This window comes from Poeciliopsis prolifica, unplaced genomic scaffold, assembly GCF_027474105.1.
Source record: "Poeciliopsis prolifica strain line A6 unplaced genomic scaffold, Auburn_PproV2 SCAFFOLD001, whole genome shotgun sequence".
Taxonomy (NCBI): Eukaryota; Metazoa; Chordata; class Actinopteri; order Cyprinodontiformes; family Poeciliidae; genus Poeciliopsis; species Poeciliopsis prolifica.
In genome coordinates this window covers 15,093,175-15,113,632 of record NW_026562376.1, presented here as the reverse complement: position 1 = coordinate 15,113,632, position 20,458 = coordinate 15,093,175, and the positions used below count along the sequence as shown (strand labels likewise).

General features: G+C 37.7%; 1 protein-coding gene and 1 long non-coding RNA gene across 3 annotated transcripts in view; both read left to right on the top strand.

Annotated features, from left to right (window-relative positions):
• LOC129361280 (receptor-type tyrosine-protein phosphatase eta-like) overlaps positions 1–20,458 on the top strand; it is a 54,130-nt gene that overhangs the window by 23,729 nt on the left and 9,943 nt on the right. Inside the window, exons 2-7 of one of the 2 annotated variants that reach the window (XM_055032035.1) lie at positions 345–363; positions 1,407–1,745; positions 1,993–2,247; positions 18,180–18,437; positions 18,829–19,104; positions 19,501–19,764. In XM_055032035.1, coding sequence (XP_054888010.1) covers positions 345–363; positions 1,407–1,745; positions 1,993–2,247; positions 18,180–18,437; positions 18,829–19,104; positions 19,501–19,764 — 1,411 coding nt within the window. Of the gene's footprint in view, positions 1–344; positions 364–602; positions 1,746–1,992; positions 2,248–18,179; positions 18,438–18,828; positions 19,105–19,500; positions 19,765–20,458 lie in introns of both variants that reach the window. The other variant, XM_055032045.1, reaches the window with a different exon arrangement.
• On the top strand, positions 6,634–8,921 carry LOC129361290 (uncharacterized). Its single transcript, XR_008606138.1, has 3 exons — positions 6,634–6,761; positions 7,174–7,785; positions 8,202–8,921. It is a non-coding gene; the product is annotated as an uncharacterized LOC129361290 (long non-coding RNA).

Sequence of the window (20,458 nt, the reverse complement as noted above, 5' to 3'; positions counted from 1 at the left end):
TAAAACAATGTCTACACTTGAATCACTAAAGATCATGAAGGAAGGTTATTTTTTTGTTCTGCATTTGGTCAACATGATGGAAAAATGCCACATTCATATTTAAATGGAAGATCTCCAGTTACAAAGACATAATTTAGAAGAAACTAATTAAATATATGTAATTCAGTTTTTAAGTATTTTTTGCCATGTTTTAGGCAGCAATTGTAAAATTATTCAGCTCACTGTAACATTGAACAAGTGGTTTGATCTAAAGTTGGTGGTCTCTTTTTGTAATGAAATGCTGCCCCCTCGTGGTCAAAGTTGCTTCACCTGTTTTTTTTTTTTTTTTTTGTCTTTTATTGCAGAACATTCAGGCTCAGAATTGTAAGTACGACTTTTTCTCATGTTTTGGTATCAACTGCTTGCTTTTTTTCTTTCTATTTATTGACAAAATTTCACTTGCAGCACATTATTGGAGTTTAAATTGCTAACTTTATTAAGTTAGCAAAACAGTTACCACCCAAGATCTTAAAGTGCTCTTAAAACACATTTTCACTGCTTTTATTTGCTGTTGCTTTTCTTCTTGTGCTCATCTTTTTTGCTTTATTAATTGGAAAATATAGCTACACCAGCTCCAACACAAACCACAGCAACAGCTCTAGCCGCAACCACCACTACTATCGAAACAACCTCTCCAACTACAACCATGGCAACACTTGTTCCTACAACCGCAACAGCTGTTGGTGCAGTTGTTAGCACAGCAACAGCTGCACCAACAACTTTAACTGCTGCGCCAACAACTTCAGCCGCTGCATCAACAACTTCAGCCGCTGCATCAACAACTTTAACCGCTGCGCCAATAACTTCCGCCGCTGCACCAACAACTTCCGCCGCTGCACCAACAACTTCCGCCGCTGCACCAACAACTTCCGCCGCTGCACCAACAACTTCAGCCGCTGCACCAACAACTTTAACCACTGCACCAACAACTTCAGCCGCTGCACCAACAACTTTAACCACTGCACCAACAACTTCCGCCGCTGCACCAACAACTTTAACCACTGCACCAACAACTTCACCCGCTGCACCAACAACTTTAACCACTGCACCAACAACTTCACCCGCTGCACCAACAACTTCACCCGCTGCACCAACAACTTCACCCGCTGCACCAACAACTTCACCCGCTGCACCAACAACTTCAGCCGCTGCACCAACAACTTCAACCTCTGCACCAACAACTTTCACAGCTGGACCTACAATCCCAGCAACCACAGTAACAGCTGCCTCAACAAACACAGTAACCACAATAACTGCTTCCCCTTCAACCACAGCAACAACAATAACAGCTGCACCTACAACCACAGCAACCACAATAACAGCTGCATTTACAACCACAATAACAGCTGCCCCTACAAATACGACAGCTGCCCCTACAAATACGACGGCTGCCCCTACAAATCCGACGGCTGCCCCTACAAATCCGACGGCTGCCCCTACAACCATGACGGCTGCCCCTACAACCATGACGGCTGCCCCTACAACCATGACGGCTGCCCCTACAACCATGACGGCTGCCCCTACAACCATGACGGCTGCCCCAACAACCATGACGGCTGCCCCAACAACCATGACGGCTGCCCCTACAACCATGACGGCTGCCCCAACAACCATGACGGCTGCCCCAACAACCATGACGGCTGCCCCAACAACCACGATGGCTGTCCCTACAACCACGACAGCTGAACAAACAACTAGAATTAAAGGTGTGTTAACATCTAATGGTAACTAGCATGAGCCCCTAAAGTGAAATCTGTCCACATGACACAGTACAAAATAACCGTAACCTGGTTACTTTGTACTGTGTCATGCCCTGAAGAAGGCAAAGGACTGTACTTTTTTGGTTTTTTTCTTTTAACAATTATATTTCTGAATGTCCTGATGAAATAAGTGCTATTATGTAAAAATAGACAATAATACAAATTGGTACTGTCACTTTGCTTTGGTTCACAGCACCTGGAAATGTGTCAAATCTCTTCGTGGAAAGTATCACAACATCCTCTGTGAAAGTGATCTGGAATAAAACAGAAGATGCACGCTACCGAGTATACTGGAAAAATGGAACAATTACCAGCAATGAAACAGTAACAGAAAATTTCAAAAGCATCACAGGACTAGATCCTGGGGTTCAGTACAATATAACAGTTACTGTTGTTGCAAATGATAATGTCACTGAAGGACTTCCTAACACAAAGACTGTCTACACAAGTAAGTCCACATTTATATTTTTCTTTAACTGTGTGCAAAAGGTGAAAGACAAAAAAACAGAGAGTGATGAGAGAAACATTTGTTGATTTACAAGTAAGATTATGAGCCTGCTAAGTGTCACACCTTGACAAGTTTTTCATCATTTTGCTCACAGAGCCTGAAGTAGTCACAGCCCTCGGAGTCTTTAATGAAACAACATCATCTCTATCTGTGAACTGGACAAAACCAACGGGAAGCAGCTCTTTCTATAGAGTTCAATGGCAAGGTGGAATAATAAATGACCAAAGAAATGTGTTTGAAACATCTCTGACCATTTCTAATCTGACTGCTGGTGAGCAGTATACAATAACTGTAACTGCTGTAGCTGCTGATAATCTCACTGAAGGAAAGAGTGAGACTACTTCCAAATACACAAGTAAGTGAGCTTCAATCTTTGGGACATATTTAGAGATGGATGGATCGATTGATGGTTGCAACATTTAGAAATAACCAAGGGTGAAATAAGTAGTCTGTCTGTAGTAAAATGTAGCCTTACTGTTATCTGTCGAAGTCCAACTCTCTGGCAGACATATTTTCCGAGCTTTGGTGCCGTCACTGACTATTTTCCACAGCCATCCCAAGTTATTATTGATAACTTTATACTAGATGGATGAATGGAGACCATGACTTTCAGAGAGTCTCTCTCCATATAGATTTTAGGAGTTCTGACAAAGTAACGTGCAACGGTGAAAAATAATACGAAAAGTGCTATAATACAATCTAATATAGAACTATGACTGACATTTAGTCTACATGAACTTCTCTTTCATGAACAGAACCTGAAGCAGTCAACAATCTTAATGTGACTGAGGTAACAACAACCTCTGTGTCTCTGAATTGGACTGAACCTGAGGGGAAAAGACTGTTTTATACAGTAAAGTGGGAAAATGAAAACAAACATTTGAATACTAGTGGAACTCAGGCGATTGTGACTGAGCTGACTCCTGGAGAGAACTACTGTTTTTATGTCACAGCTTTGGCTGGAGACAACAAAACAGAGAGTGATAGGAGAAACATTTGTCGATTTACAAGTAAGATTATGAGCCTGCTACTAAGTGTCACACTTTGACAAGATTTTTATCGTTTTGTTTTTAAAATGTTTGCAACATACTGATTTGTGCTCACAGAGCCTGAAGTAGTCACAGCCCTCGGGGTCTATGATGTAACAACATCATCTCTATCTGTGAACTGGACAAAACCAATGGGAAGCAGCTCTTTCTATAGAGTTCAATGGGAAGGTGGAAGAATAAATGGCCAAAGAAATGTGTTTGAAACATCTCTGACCATTTCTAATCTGACTGCTGGTGAGCAGTATACAATAACTGTAACTGCTGTAGCTGCTGATAATCTCACTGAAGGAAAGAGTGAGACTACTTCCAAATACACAAGTAAGTGAGCTTCAATCTTTGGGACATATTTAGAGATGGATGGATCGATTGATGGTTGCAACATTTAGAAATAACCAAGGGTGAAATAAGTAGTCTGTTTGTAGTAAAAAGTAGCCTTACTGTTATCTGTTGAAGTCCAACTCTCTGGAATACATATATTCCGAGTTTTGGTGCCGTCACTGACTATTTTCCCCAGCCATCCCAAGTTATTATTGATAATTTTATACCAATAATATAGAACTATGACAGACATTTAGTCTACATGAATGGAGACCATGACTTTCAGAGAGTCTCTCTCCATATGGATTTATGAGTTCTGACAAAGTAACGTGCTACAGTGAAAAATAATCCGAAAAATACTAATATAGTACTTTGACTGACATTTAGTCTACATGAACTTCTCTTTCATGAACAGAACCTGAAGCAGTCAACAATCTTAATGTGACTGAGGTAACAACTACCTCTGTGTCTCTGAATTGGACTGAACCTGAGGGGAAAAGACTGTTTTATACAGTAAAGTGGGAAAATGAAAACAAACATTTGAATACTAGTGGAACTCAGGCGATTGTGACTGAGCTGACTCCTGGAGAGAACTACTGTTTTAATGTCTCAGCTGTGGCTGGAGACAACAAAACAGAGAGTGATGGGAGAAACATTTGTCGATTTACAAGTAAGATTATGAGCCTGCTACTAAGTGTCACACTTGACAAGATTTTCATCCTTTTGTTTTTAAAATGTTTGCAACATACTGATTTGTGCTCACAGAGCCTGAAGTAGTCACAGCCCTCGCAGTCTTTAATGTAACAACATCATCTCTATCTGTGAACTGGACAAAACCAACGGGAAGCAGCTCTTTCTATAGAGTTCAATGGGAAGGTGGAAGAATAAATCACCAAAGAAATGTGTTTGAAACATCTCTGACCATTTCTAATCTGACTGCTGGTGAGCAGTATACAATAACTGTAACTGCTGTAGCTGCTGATAATCTCACTGAAGGAAAGAGTGAGACTACTTCCAAATACACAAGTGAGTGAGCTTCAATCTCTGGGAAATATTTAGAGATGGATGGGTCGATTGATGGTTGCAACATTTAGAAATAACCAAGGGTGAAATAAGTAGTCTATCTGTAGTAAAAAGTAGCCTTACTGTTATCTGTTGAAGTCCAACTCTCTGGAATACATATATTCCGAGTTTTGGTGCCGTCACTGACTATTTTCCCCAGTCATCCCAAGTTATTATTGATACTTTTATACCAATAATATACTACTATGACTGACATTTAGTCTACATGAATGGAGACCATGACTTTCAGAGAGTCTCTCTCCATATAGATTTATGAGTTCTGACAAAGTAACGTGCTACAGTGAAAAATAATCTGAAAAATACTATCTAATATAGTACTTTGACTAACATTTAGTCTACATGAACTTCTCTTTCATGAACAGAACCTGAAGCAGTCAACAATCTTAATGTGACTGAGGTAACAACTACCTCTGTGTCTCTAAATTGGACTGAACCTGAGGGGAAAAGACTGTTTTATACAGTAAAGTGGGAAAATGAAAACAAACATTTGAATACTAGTGGAACTCAGGCGATTGTGACTGAGCTGACTCCTGGAGAGAACTACTGTTTTAATGTCTCAGCTGTGGCTGGAGACAACAAAACAGAGAGTGATAGGAGAAACATTTGTCGATTTACAAGTAAGATTATGAGCCTGCTACTAAGTGTCACACTTTGACAAGATTTTCATCCTTTTGTTTTTAAAATGTTTGCAACATACTAATTTTTGCTCACAGAGCCTGAAGTAGTCACAGCCCTCAGAGTCTTTAATGTAACAACATCATCTCTATCTGTGAACTGGACAAAACCAACGGGAAGCAGCTCTTTCTATAGAGTTCAATGGGAAGGTGGAAGAATAAATCACCAAAGAAATGTGTTTGAAACATCTCTGACCATTTCTAATCTGACTGCTGGTGAGCAGTATACAATAACTGTAACTGCTGTAGCTGCTGATAATCTCACTGAAGGAAAGAGTGAGACTACTTCCAAATACACAAGTGAGTGAGCTTCAATCTCTGGGACATATTTAGAGATGGATGGATCGATTGATGGTTGCAACATTTAGAAATAACCAAGGGTGAAATAAGTAGTCTGTTTGTAGTAAATGTAGCCTTACTGTTATCTGTTGAAGTCCAACTCTCTGGAAGATATATTCCGAGTTTTGGTGCCGTCACTGACTATTTTCCCAAGCCATACCAAGTTAGTATTGATAATTTTATACCAATAATATACTACTATGACAGACATTTAGTCTACATGAATGGACACCATGACTTTAAGAGAGTCTCTCTCCATATAGATTAATGAGTTCTGACAAAGTAACGTGCTACAGTGAAAAATAATCCGAAAAATATTATCTATTATAGTACTTTGACTAACATTTAGTCTACATGAACTTCTCTTTCTTGAACAGAACCTGAAGCAGTCAACAATCTTAATGTGACTGAGGTAACAACAACCTCTGTGTCTCTGAATTGGACTGAACCTGAGGGGAAAAGACTGTTTTATACAGTAAAGTGGGAAAATGAAAACAAAAACATTTGAATACTAGTGGAACTCAGGCGATTGTGACTGAGCTGACTCCTGGAGAGAACTTCTGTTTTAATGTCTCAGCTGTGGCTGGAGACAACAAAAACAGAGAGTGATGGGAGAAACATTTGTCGATTTACAAGTAAGATTATGAGCCTGCTACTAAGTGTCACACTTTGACAAGATTTTTATCCTTTTGTTTTTAAAATGTTTGCAACATACTAATTTTTGCTCACAGAGCCTGAAGTAGTCACAGCCCTCGCAGTCTTTAATGTAACAACATCATCTCTATCTGTGAACTGGACAAAACCAACGGGAAGCAGCTCTTTCTATAGAGTCAATGGGAAGGTGGAAGAATAAATCACCAAAGAAATGTGTTTGAAACATCTCTGACCATTTCTAATCTGACTGCTGGTGAGCAGTATACAATAACTGTAACTGCTGTAGCTGCTGATAATCTCACTGAAGGAAAGAGTGAGACTACTTCCAAATACACAAGTGAGTGAGCTTCATCTCTGGGACATATTTAGAGATGGATGGGTCGATTGATGGTTGCAACATTTAGAAATAACCAAGGGTGAAATAAGTAGTCTATCTGTAGTAAAAAGTAGCCTTACTGTTATCTGTTGAAGTCCAACTCTCTGGAAGACATATATTCGAGTTTTGGTGCCGTCACTGACTATTTTCCCCAGCCATCCCAAGTTATTATTGATAATTTTATACCAATAATATACTACTATGACTGACATTTAGTCTACATGAATGGAGACCATGACTTTCAGAGAGTCTCTCTCCATATAGATTTATGAGTTCTGACAAAGTAACGTGCTACAGTGAAAAATAATCCGAAAAATACTAATATAGTACTTTGACTGACATTTAGTCTACATGAACTCTCTTTCATGAACAGAACCTGAAGCAGTCAACAATCTTAATGTGACTGAGGTAACAACAACCTCTGTGTCTCTGAATTGGACTGAACCTGAGGGGAAAAGACTGTTTTATACAGTAAAGTGGGAAAATGAAAACAAACATTTGAATACTAGTGAGACTCAGGCGATTGTGACTGAGCTGACTCCTGGAGAGAACTACTGTTTTAATGTCTCAGCTGTGGCTGGAGACAACAAAACAGAGAGTGATGGGAGAAACATTTGTCGATTTACAAGTAAGATTATGAGCCTGCTACTAAGTGTCACACTTTGACAAGATTTTTATCGTTTTGTTTTTAAAATGTTTGCAACATACTGATTTCTGCTCACAGAGCCTGAAGTAGTCACAGCCCTCAGAGTCTTTAATGTAACAACATCATCTCTATCTGTGAACTGGACAAAACCAACGGGAAGCAGCTCTTTCTATAGAGTTCAATGGGAAGGTGGAAGAATAAATCACCAAAGAAATGTGTTTGAAACATCTCTGACCATTTCTAATCTGACTGCTGGTGAGCAGTATACAATAACTGTAACTGCTGTAGCTGCTGATAATCTCACTGAAGGAAAGAGTGAGACTACTTCCAAATACACAAGTGAGTGAGCTTCAATCTCTGGGACATATTTAGAGATGGATGGATCGATTGATGGTTGCAACATTTAGAAAAAACCAAGGGTGAAATAAGTAGTCTATCTGTAGTAAAAAGTAGCCTTACTGTTATCTGTTGAAGTCCAACCTCTGGAAGACATATATTCCGAGTTTTGGTGCCGTCACTGACTATTTTCCCCAGCCATCCCAAGTTATTATTGATAATTTTATACCAATAATATAGTACTATGACAGACATTTAGTCTACATGAATGGAGACCATGACTTTCAGAGTCTCTCTCCATATAGATTTATGAGTTCTGACAAAGTAACGTGCTACAGTGAAAAATAATCCGAAAAATATTATCTATTATAGTACTTTGACTAACATTTAGTCTACATGAACTTCTCTTTCTTGAACAGAACCTGAAGCAGTCAACAATCTTAATGTGACTGAGGTAACAACAACCTCTGTGTCTCTGAATTGGACTGAACCTGAGGGGAAAAGACTGTTTTATACAGTAAAGTGGGAAAATGAAAACAAACATTTGAATACTAGTGGAACTCAGGCGATTGTGACTGAGCTGACTCCTGGAGAGAACTACTGTTTTAATGTCTCAGCTGTGGCTGGAGACAACAAAACAGAGAGTGATGGGAGAAACATTTGTCGATTTACAAGTAAGATTATGAGCCTGCTACTAAGTGTCACACTTTGACAAGATTTTCATCCTTTTGTTTTTAAAATGTTTGCAACATACTAATTTGTGCTCACAGAGCCTGAAGTAGTCACAGCCCTCGCAGTCTTTAATGTAACAACATCATCTCTATCTGTGAACTGGACAAAACCAACGGGAAGCAGCTCTTTCTATAGAGTTCAATGGGAAGGTGGAAGAATAAATCACCAAAGAAATGTGTTTGAAACATCTCTGACCATTTCTAATCTGACTGCTGGTGAGCAGTATACAATAACTGTAACTGCTGTAGCTGCTGATAATCTCACTGAAGGAAAGAGTGAGACTACTTCCAAATACACAAGTGAGTGAGCTTCAATCTCTGGGAAATATTTAGAGATGGATGGATCGATTGATGGTTGCAACATTTAGAAATAACCAAGGGTGAAATAAGTAGTCTGTTTGTAGTAAAATGTAGCCTTACTGTTATCTGTTGAAGTCCAACTCTCTGGAAGACATATATTCCGAGTTTTGGTGCCGTCTGACTTTTTCCCCAGCCATCCCAAGTTATTATTGATAAATTTATACCAATAATATACTACTATGACAGACATTTAGTCTACATGAATGGAGACCATGACTTTCAGAGAGTCTCTCTCCATATAGATTAATGAGTTCTGACAAAGTAACGTGCTACAGTGAAAAATAATCTGAAAAATACTATCTAATATAGTACTTTGACTAACATTTAGTCTACATGAACTTCTCTTTCATGAACAGAACCTGAAGCAGTCAACAATCTTAATGTGACTGAGGTAACAACTACCTCTGTGTCTCTAAATTGGACTGAACCTGAGGGGAAAAGACTGTTTTATACAGTAAAGTGGGAAAATGAAAACAAACATTTGAATACTAGTGGAACTCAGGCGATTGTGACTGAGCTGACTCCTGGAGAGAACTACTGTTTTAATGTCTCAGCTGTGGCTGGAGACAACAAAACAGAGAGTGATAGGAGAAACATTTGTCGATTTACAAGTAAGATTATGAGCCTGCTACTAAGTGTCACACTTTGACAAGATTTTCATCCTTTTGTTTTTAAAATGTTTGCAACATACTAATTTTTGCTCACAGAGCCTGAAGTAGTCACAGCCCTCAGAGTCTTTAATGTAACAACATCATCTCTATCTGTGAACTGGACAAAACCAACGGGAAGCAGCTCTTTCTATAGAGTTCAATGGGAAGGTGGAAGAATAAATCACCAAAGAAATGTGTTTGAAACATCTCTGACCATTTCTAATCTGACTGCTGGTGAGCAGTATACAATAACTGTAACTGCTGTAGCTGCTGATAATCTCACTGAAGGAAAGAGTGAGACTACTTCCAAATACACAAGTGAGTGAGCTTCAATCTCTGGGACATATTTAGAGATGGATGGATCGATTGATGGTTGCAACATTTAGAAATAACCAAGGGTGAAATAAGTAGTCTGTTTGTAGTAAAATGTAGCCTTACTGTTATCTGTTGAAGTCCAACTCTCTGGAAGACATATATTCCGAGTTTTGGTGCCGTCACTGACTATTTTCCCAAGCCATACCAAGTTAGTATTGATAATTTTATACCAATAATATACTACTATGACAGACATTTAGTCTACATGAATGGACACCATGACTTTAAGAGAGTCTCTCTCCATATAGATTAATGAGTTTGACAAAGTAACGTGCTACAGTGAAAAATAATCCGAAAAATATTATCTATTATAGTACTTTGACTAACATTTAGTCTACATGAACTTCTCTTTCTTGAACAGAACCTGAAGCAGTCAACAATCTTAATGTGACTGAGGTAACAACAACCTCTGTGTCTCTGAATTGGACTGAACCTGAGGGGAAAAGACTGTTTTATACAGTAAAGTGGGAAAATGAAAACAAACATTTGAATACTAGTGGAACTCAGGCGATTGTGACTGAGCTGACTCCTGGAGAGAACTACTGTTTTAATGTCTCAGCTGTGGCTGGAGACAACAAAACAGAGAGTGATGGGAGAAACATTTGTCGATTTACAAGTAAGATTATGAGCCTGCTACTAAGTGTCACACTTTGACAAGATTTTTATCCTTTTGTTTTTAAAATGTTTGCAACATACTAATTTTTGCTCACAGAGCCTGAAGTAGTCACAGCCCTCGCAGTCTTTAATGTTACAACATCATCTCTATCTGTGAACTGGACAAAACCAACGGGAAGCAGCTCTTTCTATAGAGTTCAATGGGAAGGTGGAAGAATAAATCACCAAAGAAATGTGTTTGAAACATCTCTGACCATTTCTAATCTGACTGCTGGTGAGCAGTATACAATAACTGTAACTGCTGTAGCTGCTGATAATCTCACTGAAGGAAAGAGTGAGACTACTTCCAAATACACAAGTGAGTGAGCTTCAATCTCTGGGACATATTTAGAGATGGATGGGTCGATTGATGGTTGCAACATTTAGAAATAACCAAGGGTGAAATAAGTAGTAGTCTGTTTGTAGTAAAATGTAGCCTTACTGTTATCTGTTGAAGTCCAACTCTCTGGAAGACATATATTCCGAGTTTTGGTGCCGTCACTGACTATTTTCCCAAGCCATACCAAGTTAGTATTGATAATTTTATACCAATAATATAGTACTATGACAGACATTTAGTCTACATGAATGGACACCATGACTTTCAGAGAGTCTCTCTCCATATAGATTAATGAGTTCTGACAAAGTAACGTGCTACAGTGAAAAATAATCCGAAAAATATTATCTATTATAGTACTTTGACTAACATTTAGTCTACATGAACTTCTCTTTCTTGAACAGAACCTGAAGCAGTCAACAATCTTAATGTGACTGAGGTAACAACAACCTCTGTGTCTCTGAATTGGACTGAACCTGAGGGGAAAAGACTGTTTTATACAGTAAAGTGTGAAAATGAAAACAAACATTTGAATACTAGTGGAACTCAGGCGATTGTGACTGAGCTGACTCCTGGAGAGAACTACTGTTTTAATGTCTCAGCTGTGGCTGGAGACAACAAAACAGAGAGTGATGGGAGAAACATTTGTCGATTTACAAGTAAGATTATGAGCCTGCTACTAAGTGTCACACTTTGACAAGATTTTTATCCTTTTGTTTTTAAAATGTTTGCAACATACTAATTTTTGCTCACAGAGCCTAGTCACAGCCCTCGCAGTCTTTAATGTAACAACATCATCTCTATCTGTGAACTGGACAAAACCAACGGGAAGCAGCTCTTTCTATAGAGTTCAATGGGAAGGTGGAAGAATAAATCACCAAAGAAATGTGTTTGAAACATCTCTGACCATTTCTAATCTGACTGCTGGTGAGCAGTATACAATAACTGTAACTGCTGTAGCTGCTGATAATCTCACTGAAGGAAAGAGTGAGACTACTTCCAAATACACAAGTGAGTGAGCTTCAATCTCTGGGACATATTTAGAGATGGATGGATCGATTGATGGTTGCAACATTTAGAAATAACCAAGGGTGAAATAAGTAGTCTATCTGTAGTAAAAAGTAGCCTTACTGTTATCTGTTGAAGTCCAACTCTCTGGAAGACATATATTCCGAGTTTTGGTGCCGTCACTGACTATTTTCCCCAGCCATCCCAAGTTATTATTGATAATTTTATACCAATAATATACTACTATGACAGACATTTAGTCTACATGAATGGAGACCATGACTTTCAGAGAGTCTCTCTCCATATAGATTTATGAGTTCTGACAAAGTAATGTGCTACAGTGAAAAATAATCCGAAAAATACTAATATAGTACTTTGACTGACATTTAGTCTACATGAACTTCTCTTCATGAACAGAACCTGAAGCAGTCAACAATCTTAATGTGACTGAGGTAACAACAACCTCTGTGTCTCTGAATTGGACTGAACCTGAGGGGAAAAGACTGTTTTATACAGTAAAGTGGGAAAATGAAAACAAACATTTGAATACTAGTGGAACTCAGGCGATTGTGACTGAGCTGACTCCTGGAGAGAACTTCTGTTTTAATGTCTCAGCTGTGGCTGGAGACAACAAAACAGAGAGTGATGGGAGAAACATTTGTCGATTTACAAGTAAGATTATGAGCCTGCTACTGTCACACTTTGACAAGATTTTTATCCTTTTGTTTTTAAAATGTTTGCAACATACTAATTTTTGCTCACAGAGCCTGAAGTAGTCACAGCCCTCGCAGTCTTTAATGTAACAACATCATCTCTACTGTGAACTGGACAAAACCAACGGGAAGCAGCTCTTTCTATAGAGTTCAATGGGAAGGTGGAAGAATAAATCACCAAAGAAATGTGTTTGAAACATCTCTGACCATTTCTAATCTGACTGCTGGTGAGCAGTATACAATAACTGTAACTGCTGTAGCTGCTGATAATCTCACTGAAGGAAAGAGTGAGACTACTTCCAAATACACAAGTGAGTGAGCTTCAATCTCTGGGACATATTTAGAGATGGATGGATCGATTGATGGTTGCAACATTTAGAAATAACCAAGGGTGAAATAAGTAGTCTATCTGTAGTAAAAAGTAGCCTTACTGTTATCTGTTGAAGTCCAACTCTCTGGAAGACATATATTCCGAGTTTTGGTGCCGTCACTGACTATTTTCCCCAGCCATCCCAAGTTATTATTGATAATTTTATACCAATAATATAGTACTATGACAGACATTTAGTCTACATGAATGGAGACCATGACTTTCAGAGAGTCTCTCTCCATATAGATTTATGAGTTCTGACAAAGTAATGTGCTACAGTGAAAAATAATCCGAAAAATACTAATATAGTACTTTGACTGACATTTAGTCTACATGAACTTCTCTTTCATGAACAGAACCTGAAGCAGTCAACAATCTTAATGTGACTGAGGTAACAACAACCTCTGTGTCTCTGAATTGGACTGAACCTGAGGGGAAAAGACTGTTTTATACAGTAAAGTGGGAAAATGAAAACAAACATTTGAATACTAGTGGAACTCAGGCGATTGTGACTGAGCTGACTCCTGGAGAGAACTACTGTTTTAATGTCTCAGCTGTGGCTGGAGACAACAAAACAGAGAGTGATAGGAGAAACATTTGTCGATTTACAAGTAAGATTATGAGCCTGCTACTAAGTGTCACACTTTGACAAGATTTTTATCCTTTGTTTTTAAAATGTTTGCAACATACTAATTTTTGCTCACAGAGCCTGAAGTAGTCACAGCCCTCGCAGTCTTTAATGTAACAACATCATCTCTATCTGTGAACTGGACAAAACCAACGGGAAGCAGCTCTTTCTATAGAGTTCAATGGGAAGGTGGAAGAATAAATCACCAAAGAAATGTGTTTGAAACATCTCTGACCATTTCTAATCTGACTGCTGGTGAGCAGTATACAATAACTGTAACTGCTGTAGCTGCTGATAATCTCACTGAAGGAAAGAGTGAGACTACTTCCAAATACACAAGTGAGTGAGCTTCAATCTCTGGGACATATTTAGAGATGGATGGATCGATTGATGGTTGCAACATTTAGAAATAACCAAGGGTGAAATAAGTAGTATGTTTGTAGTAAAAAGTAGCCTTACTGTTATCTGTTGAAGTCCAACTCTCTGGAAGACATATATTCCGAGTTTTGGTGCCGTCACTGACTATTTTCCCAAGCCATACCAAGTTATTATTGATATATACAATAATATACTACTATGACAGACATTTAGTCTACATGAATGAACACCATGACTTTAAGAGAGTCTCTCTCCATATAGATTAATGAGTTCTGACAAAGTAACGTGCTACAGTGAAAAATAATGTGAAAAATATTATCTATTATAGTACTTTGACTAACATTTAGTCTACATGAACTTCTCTTTCATGAACAGAACCTGAAGCAGTCAACAATCTTAATGTGACTGAGGTAACAACTACCTCTGTGTCTCTGAATTGGACTGAACCTGAGGGGAAAAGACTGTTTTATACAGTAAAGTGGGAAAATGAAAACAAACATTTGAATACTAGTGGAACTCAGGCGATTGTGACTGAGCTGACTCCTGGAGAGAACTACTGTTTTAATGTCTCAGCTGTGGCTGGAGACAACAAAACAGAGAGTGATGGGAGAAACATTTGTCAATTTACAAGTAAGATTATGAGCCTGCTACTAAGTGTCACACTCTGACAAGATTTTTATCGTTTTGTTTTTAAAATGTTTGCAACATACTAATTTTTGCTCACAGAGCCTGAAGTAGTCACAGCCCTCGCAGTCTTTAATGTAACAACATCATCTCTATCTGTGAACTGGACAAAACCAATGGGAAGCAGCTCTTTATATAGAGTTCAGTGGGAAGGTGGAAGAATAAATCACCAAAGAAATGTGTTTGAAACATCTCTGACCATTTCTAATCTGACTGCTGGTGAGCAGTATACAATAACTGTAACTGCTGTAGCTGCTGATAATCTCACTGAAGGAAAGAGTGAGACTACTTCCAAATACACAAGTGAGTGAGCTTCAATCTCTGGGACATATTTAGAGATGGATGGATCGATTGATGGTTGCAACATTTAGAAATAACCAAGGGTGAAATAAGTAGTCTCTTTGTAGTAAAATGTAGCCTTACTGTTATCTGTTGAAATCCAACTCTCTGGAAGACATATATTCCGAGTTTTGGTGCCGTCACTGACTATTTTCCCAAGCCATACCAAGTTAGTATTGATAATTTTATACCAATAATATACTACTATGACAGACATTTAGTCTACATGAATGGACACCATGACTTTCAGAGAGTCTCTCTCCATATAGATTAATGAGTTCTGACAAAGTAACGTGCTACAGTGAAAAATAATCCGAAAAATACTAATATAGTACTTTGACTGACATTTAGTCTACATGAACTTCTCTTTCATGAACAGAACCTGAAGCAGTCAACAATCTTAATGTGACTGAGGTAACAACAACCTCTGTGTCTCTGAATTGGACTGAACCTGAGGGGAAAAGACTGTTTTATACAGTAAAGTGGGAAAATGAAAACAAACATTTGAATACTAGTGGAACTCAGGCGATTGTGACTGAGCTGACTCCTGGAGAGAACTACTGTTTTAATGTCTCAGCTGTGGCTGGAGACAACAAAACAGAGAGTGATGGGAGAAACATTTGTCGATTTACAAGTAAGATTATGAGCCTGCTACTAAGTGTCACACTTTGACAAGATGTTTATCCTTTTGGTTTTAAAATGTTTGCAACATACTGATTTCTGCTCACAGAGCCTGAAGTAGTCACAGCCCTCAAAGTCTTTAATGAAACAACATCATCTCTATCTGTGAACTGGACAAAACCAACGGGAAGCAGCTCTTTCTATAGAGTTCAATGGGAAGGTGGAAGAATAAATCACCAAAGAAATGTGTTTGAAACATCTCTGACCATTTCTAATCTGACTGCTGGTGAGCAGTATACAATAACTGTAACTGCGGTAGCTGCTGATAATCTCACTGAAGGAGAGAGCAAGGCTACTTCCAAATACACAAGTAAGTAATCCCCAAACATATGGATGTATTTTGCACTTACAACAAAAATGTTTTTAGAAATTTCTCCATCATTTTTTCTTTCTGAACGTTTGTTTATCACAAAACCTCAGGTGATCCACCTCTTTATGTCACTGAAATTGCAAATGTCACCCCATTACTGTACAGTGGACAGATGGAAAAATGACCTGGAGATCAAATGTAAATGTCTGTTTTATAGCTTCTGCACAATATCCCTTTTTTTATCGTCAGTTTCATATCAGTGCATACAATATGATTAAAATACTCCCTGGATTGCAAGAAAATACTTAATTATTTTTGTTTTTTTAGACTTTGCATGCTTGCAATGTATTTGGTAATAGTCCAAGACTGAAAATAGGAATTATGAAAATGTAAAATGTTTTGGAAGTGTTTTATTGTGAAAGGCTCCCCGGATTGGGAGAGGGGCAGACGTTCGGAAAGCAGGTGGTTTGCGAGACAGCTGAGTTCAGGGACAGCTGATTATGCAGCAGAAAAGAAATTAAATTTTCAACACTGAAAAAGAGCTCAGTTGTTTCTGTGGATTATTCTACAAAGGAGAATCACAGTACCTGGACACCCATGAGTCTTACAATAGTTGTTTCTTATTGCAGCATAGAAGCGTTTTCTTTTTTTTTTTTCTTTTTTTTTTACAAAAGATGCAGCATGGTGTTTAAGTTATCAACTGAATACATTAATAAGCTATTGCCTACAAGCAAATTTTCAGTAAAACCTTGTTGAGATGAAAATAATGAATTTATGCTGTTGCTAGTAGCTGGATCGATTTTTAATTTATTAGTGTTTTCCACAAGTAACAGTGTTCTGCTCTTTGTGGAGACAAATCACATGTACAAAAACTGATAGTGCAGTGATGCTTTCAACTTTGAGTTTCTATAGTAATTTTGTTTTTTATTTATCTGTACTTGAATAATGTTGCAATTTACTTTTCTGACTTCTTTACTTTCTTGTCATTTTCATTGCATGGTTTTGTGCAATTTGTGTTGAGGACCAAGGCCTCCAAATATGGGTTGTGCTTTACCCCTGCACCACCACAGGATCCTGTTTCCCCTGATTTTCTTAGCATGTTCTTTTATTCATAAATGTCCTTCAATGCAGTTCTGCCTGTTATTACCCTCATCTCTTCTAACTGGTTTGCAGCTTGGTATTTTCCTTTGTGTCTGCTATTTGTAGAATATCTCATTGTTAAATATTCCTCATTATTATTGTCTCTCCATAGAACTTGTGCTTTGGCCCAACTCAAGAAAAAGACATGGCAATTGGACTGTGTTTTACTAGAGTTTGAAACTTGGTAGTGTAAAAGGTGAAATAAAAATATGAAGGATATTTTACGGAACAAATGTATAGACACTTATGTAGATATTTAACAAAATGAAGTCTTATACTCCTTCCAGAATATTCCTGGTTTATTCTTGTTAAGTATAATTCCCAATAAATCTGATTCTAGCAGACACCCTCAACATAGACGAATGAATAATCTTTGAAGCTAAATATCTACAACAAGGTACTGGCCCGCTGAAATAGCAAAAAAAAAACAAAAAAAATTAAACCAGTTAGTCATCCATTCATTTCAGTCAGGTGTGTGGCAGGACAGTGGGTCCTGAGGACCAGGGCTGAGAATTATTCTGAGATTTCACTCGTTTTTGAATATTGACATTGGTTAGTTAATTGACTTGAGCTGATAGGGTGAAGGAGGTTTCTCTTCTGGGAAATTGTGAAATATCCTGACCCAACCAATTAGGGATCCATGATCCAAAGTGTGAATATGGAAAGCTGGCCTTAAATTAGATGTTGCCTCAGCTTTATTGAGGTTTATGATAAATTCAACTCTTCAGTCTCATTAAAATCTGAACTCCTTTTTTCACTCTGCCTTATACTTTAGTTAGGTCAACTTTATGGTTATTTCTGTTACTGGATGTGACTGGAGGAATATGCCTGGCTTTTTGTGTTAATATGAATCATGACTTTGAAAGGCTTTTCAGCCTTTGGTAACTATAAAAAAAATAATGAGATTCTGGTTGCTGTTTTTAGAGACTCTTGTGTATGCTCACGGACAAATTGTTTTTAACAAACGCTTGCGTCTGTCCTGTTATTAATCAGGACTGTTGAGAATATCATTCACTAATTTTTTTACTTTGCTGAACAGGGCCTGTAAAACCTGTGAAAGTCCAAGTTGAATCAAGAACAAGTGACAATATCACCATCACGTGGGCTTTGCCTGAAGGAAGGGTTGACCATTACAGCGTGAACATCTCAAACTCAAGCAGTAACTACAGCAACTTGACAGTAAATGCCACCAGAGCAGTGTTCTCTGGTTTACTCCCTGGAAGGATTTTCATTTTCACAGTGACTGCTGTCGCTGGAACGTTCACCAGTACCTCTGATCAGTTTTCATTTGCAACATGTAAGTTCCACATTTCCCCAAATTATAACATCTTTTTGAGTAATTCTGGCATTAGTAATGACCAAATATTGGTATGAATTTTACCTAAGTAACCAATTTTCTTTTGCTAACATTGTATTGAAGTATGTTTTATACACTACCTGTTTTTTTTTTTTATATTTTTTTTTTAATTTTTACCAGTTTTTTAGTTTTTCAAGCTACTAACAAAAAAACATATATTTTTTTGGTTGGTAGGTCAATTTAGGTCAACTAATGTTTTCTACATTTTACCAACGTCACTGATGAATATAAAACACTTGTTGCTCAGCTTAGTACAGAAAACAGACAAGACTTTTCATTGTAATTAAATCAGACTTAGTTTGTGTTTGCATATGTTTTCTCTCCCTTTTAGATCCGTTATATGTCAAGTCCTTCAACATCTACCAAAGGACAAACTCGTCTTTGTACCTGCAGTGGAATATTTCAGAAAAGATGGAAGGTGCTCCTGATATCAGCTATGCTATCACCTACAATCATACAAATGACAGTGTGTCAAAGAATTGCTCTACAGATAAGACGGACATAGCGTTAGATGATCTTCAGCCTGGAACCAGTTACACCATAAGTATAACCACTGTTGGACCGGAGCAACTGAGGAGCACTCCAGTCACCATTTATGCTTACACTTGTAAGTTTATGTGATCAGACCCAAAGAGCATTGTAACCTGAGGTGTAACAATATATAAAGATCTTGAGATGAGATGATGTTGGGTCTTTAAGAACTTTGCAAGTTCTTAAATGCCTTATAGAGTGACAAGCTAAAACTGTGGCATTTTTTCTTGGTGTTAGAGAAGATTTGTGGAGACTGATGTGAAAGTGTATTTTCTTGATATTCACATTCATTTAGCAGCAGGTGATGCACATGCATATGGTGGTTCATCTATATTTAATATAGATTCTCCAAATTCAAGTTGTGTGGAGGTGTCCAGTTACACAAGTATTTATATGAAGATCAATGCTATCTCAATGTTGAGAATATGGCGTTCCTTTGGCCTAAGGTAACCCTCTGTTATTCTTGCTTCAGTGCCCAACGCAGTGACCAATTTGAATGTGAACTTTGTGAACACCACATCCGTCCAGCTCTCCTGGAGCAGACAAGCGGATTACAAGAATTCCTACAAGTATCTGGTGGAAGCATTTCTGGGCAGTGAGCAAGTTTACCATACCTCCACGCCCAATGAGACCGCCTCCTTCAACAGTCTGACTCCTGGAACCCTGTACACATTTCAGGTGTCAACAGTTTACGAAGGGGTGAAATCAACAAACGCAAGCATAAATAAATATACAAGTATGTCATACACACTTCCGGAATATTAAGACATAAATATTTCATTGTTTATACAAACTATTTGATCAGATCTTGGTTTCAAGGAGTCTGACTTTTATTTAAATAATTTATTTAAACAAATTTTTTGAAGAAATCTTAGTCGATAGTTCCCTAAAGTTATTAAATAAGAACTTTGTATTGAGTAGAGGATGAAAGAGGGCAACTGAGGTCTTTTGACAGATTTTTGATTGATTTTTCCCTCACACATACCTGAAAAACAAATAAAAAAAGATAAATTTTTAAAAGACTTAAAAATGTTGCTCTCTGGGGTCAAATTATATAGTGAAAGGAGAAAACATTGTGCACAACTATTCTTTTTGCAGTACTTTTTATCTTGATAATTACAAATTATCATAGTTATTGATAATTGGTAATTGGCAAAATGGAATTTGCCCTCAAGAAAGTATGGGACACAAATCAGCACAGAGAGAGATGACAACTCATTTAATCCTTCAAAAGTATAGAATCTCATTATATTCACAGGATCTTTTTTCCAGTTAAATAAAGTTTATGCAAAATCTTTGGTAAAATCCTAAGTAAAAAAATATATATATATAAATTATAAGTGTACTTAAATATATATATGTCAATATCTATATCTATAGCTGTATAATTATAGCACCGAGGTATTATTCTGATTATTTGAGTGACAGTA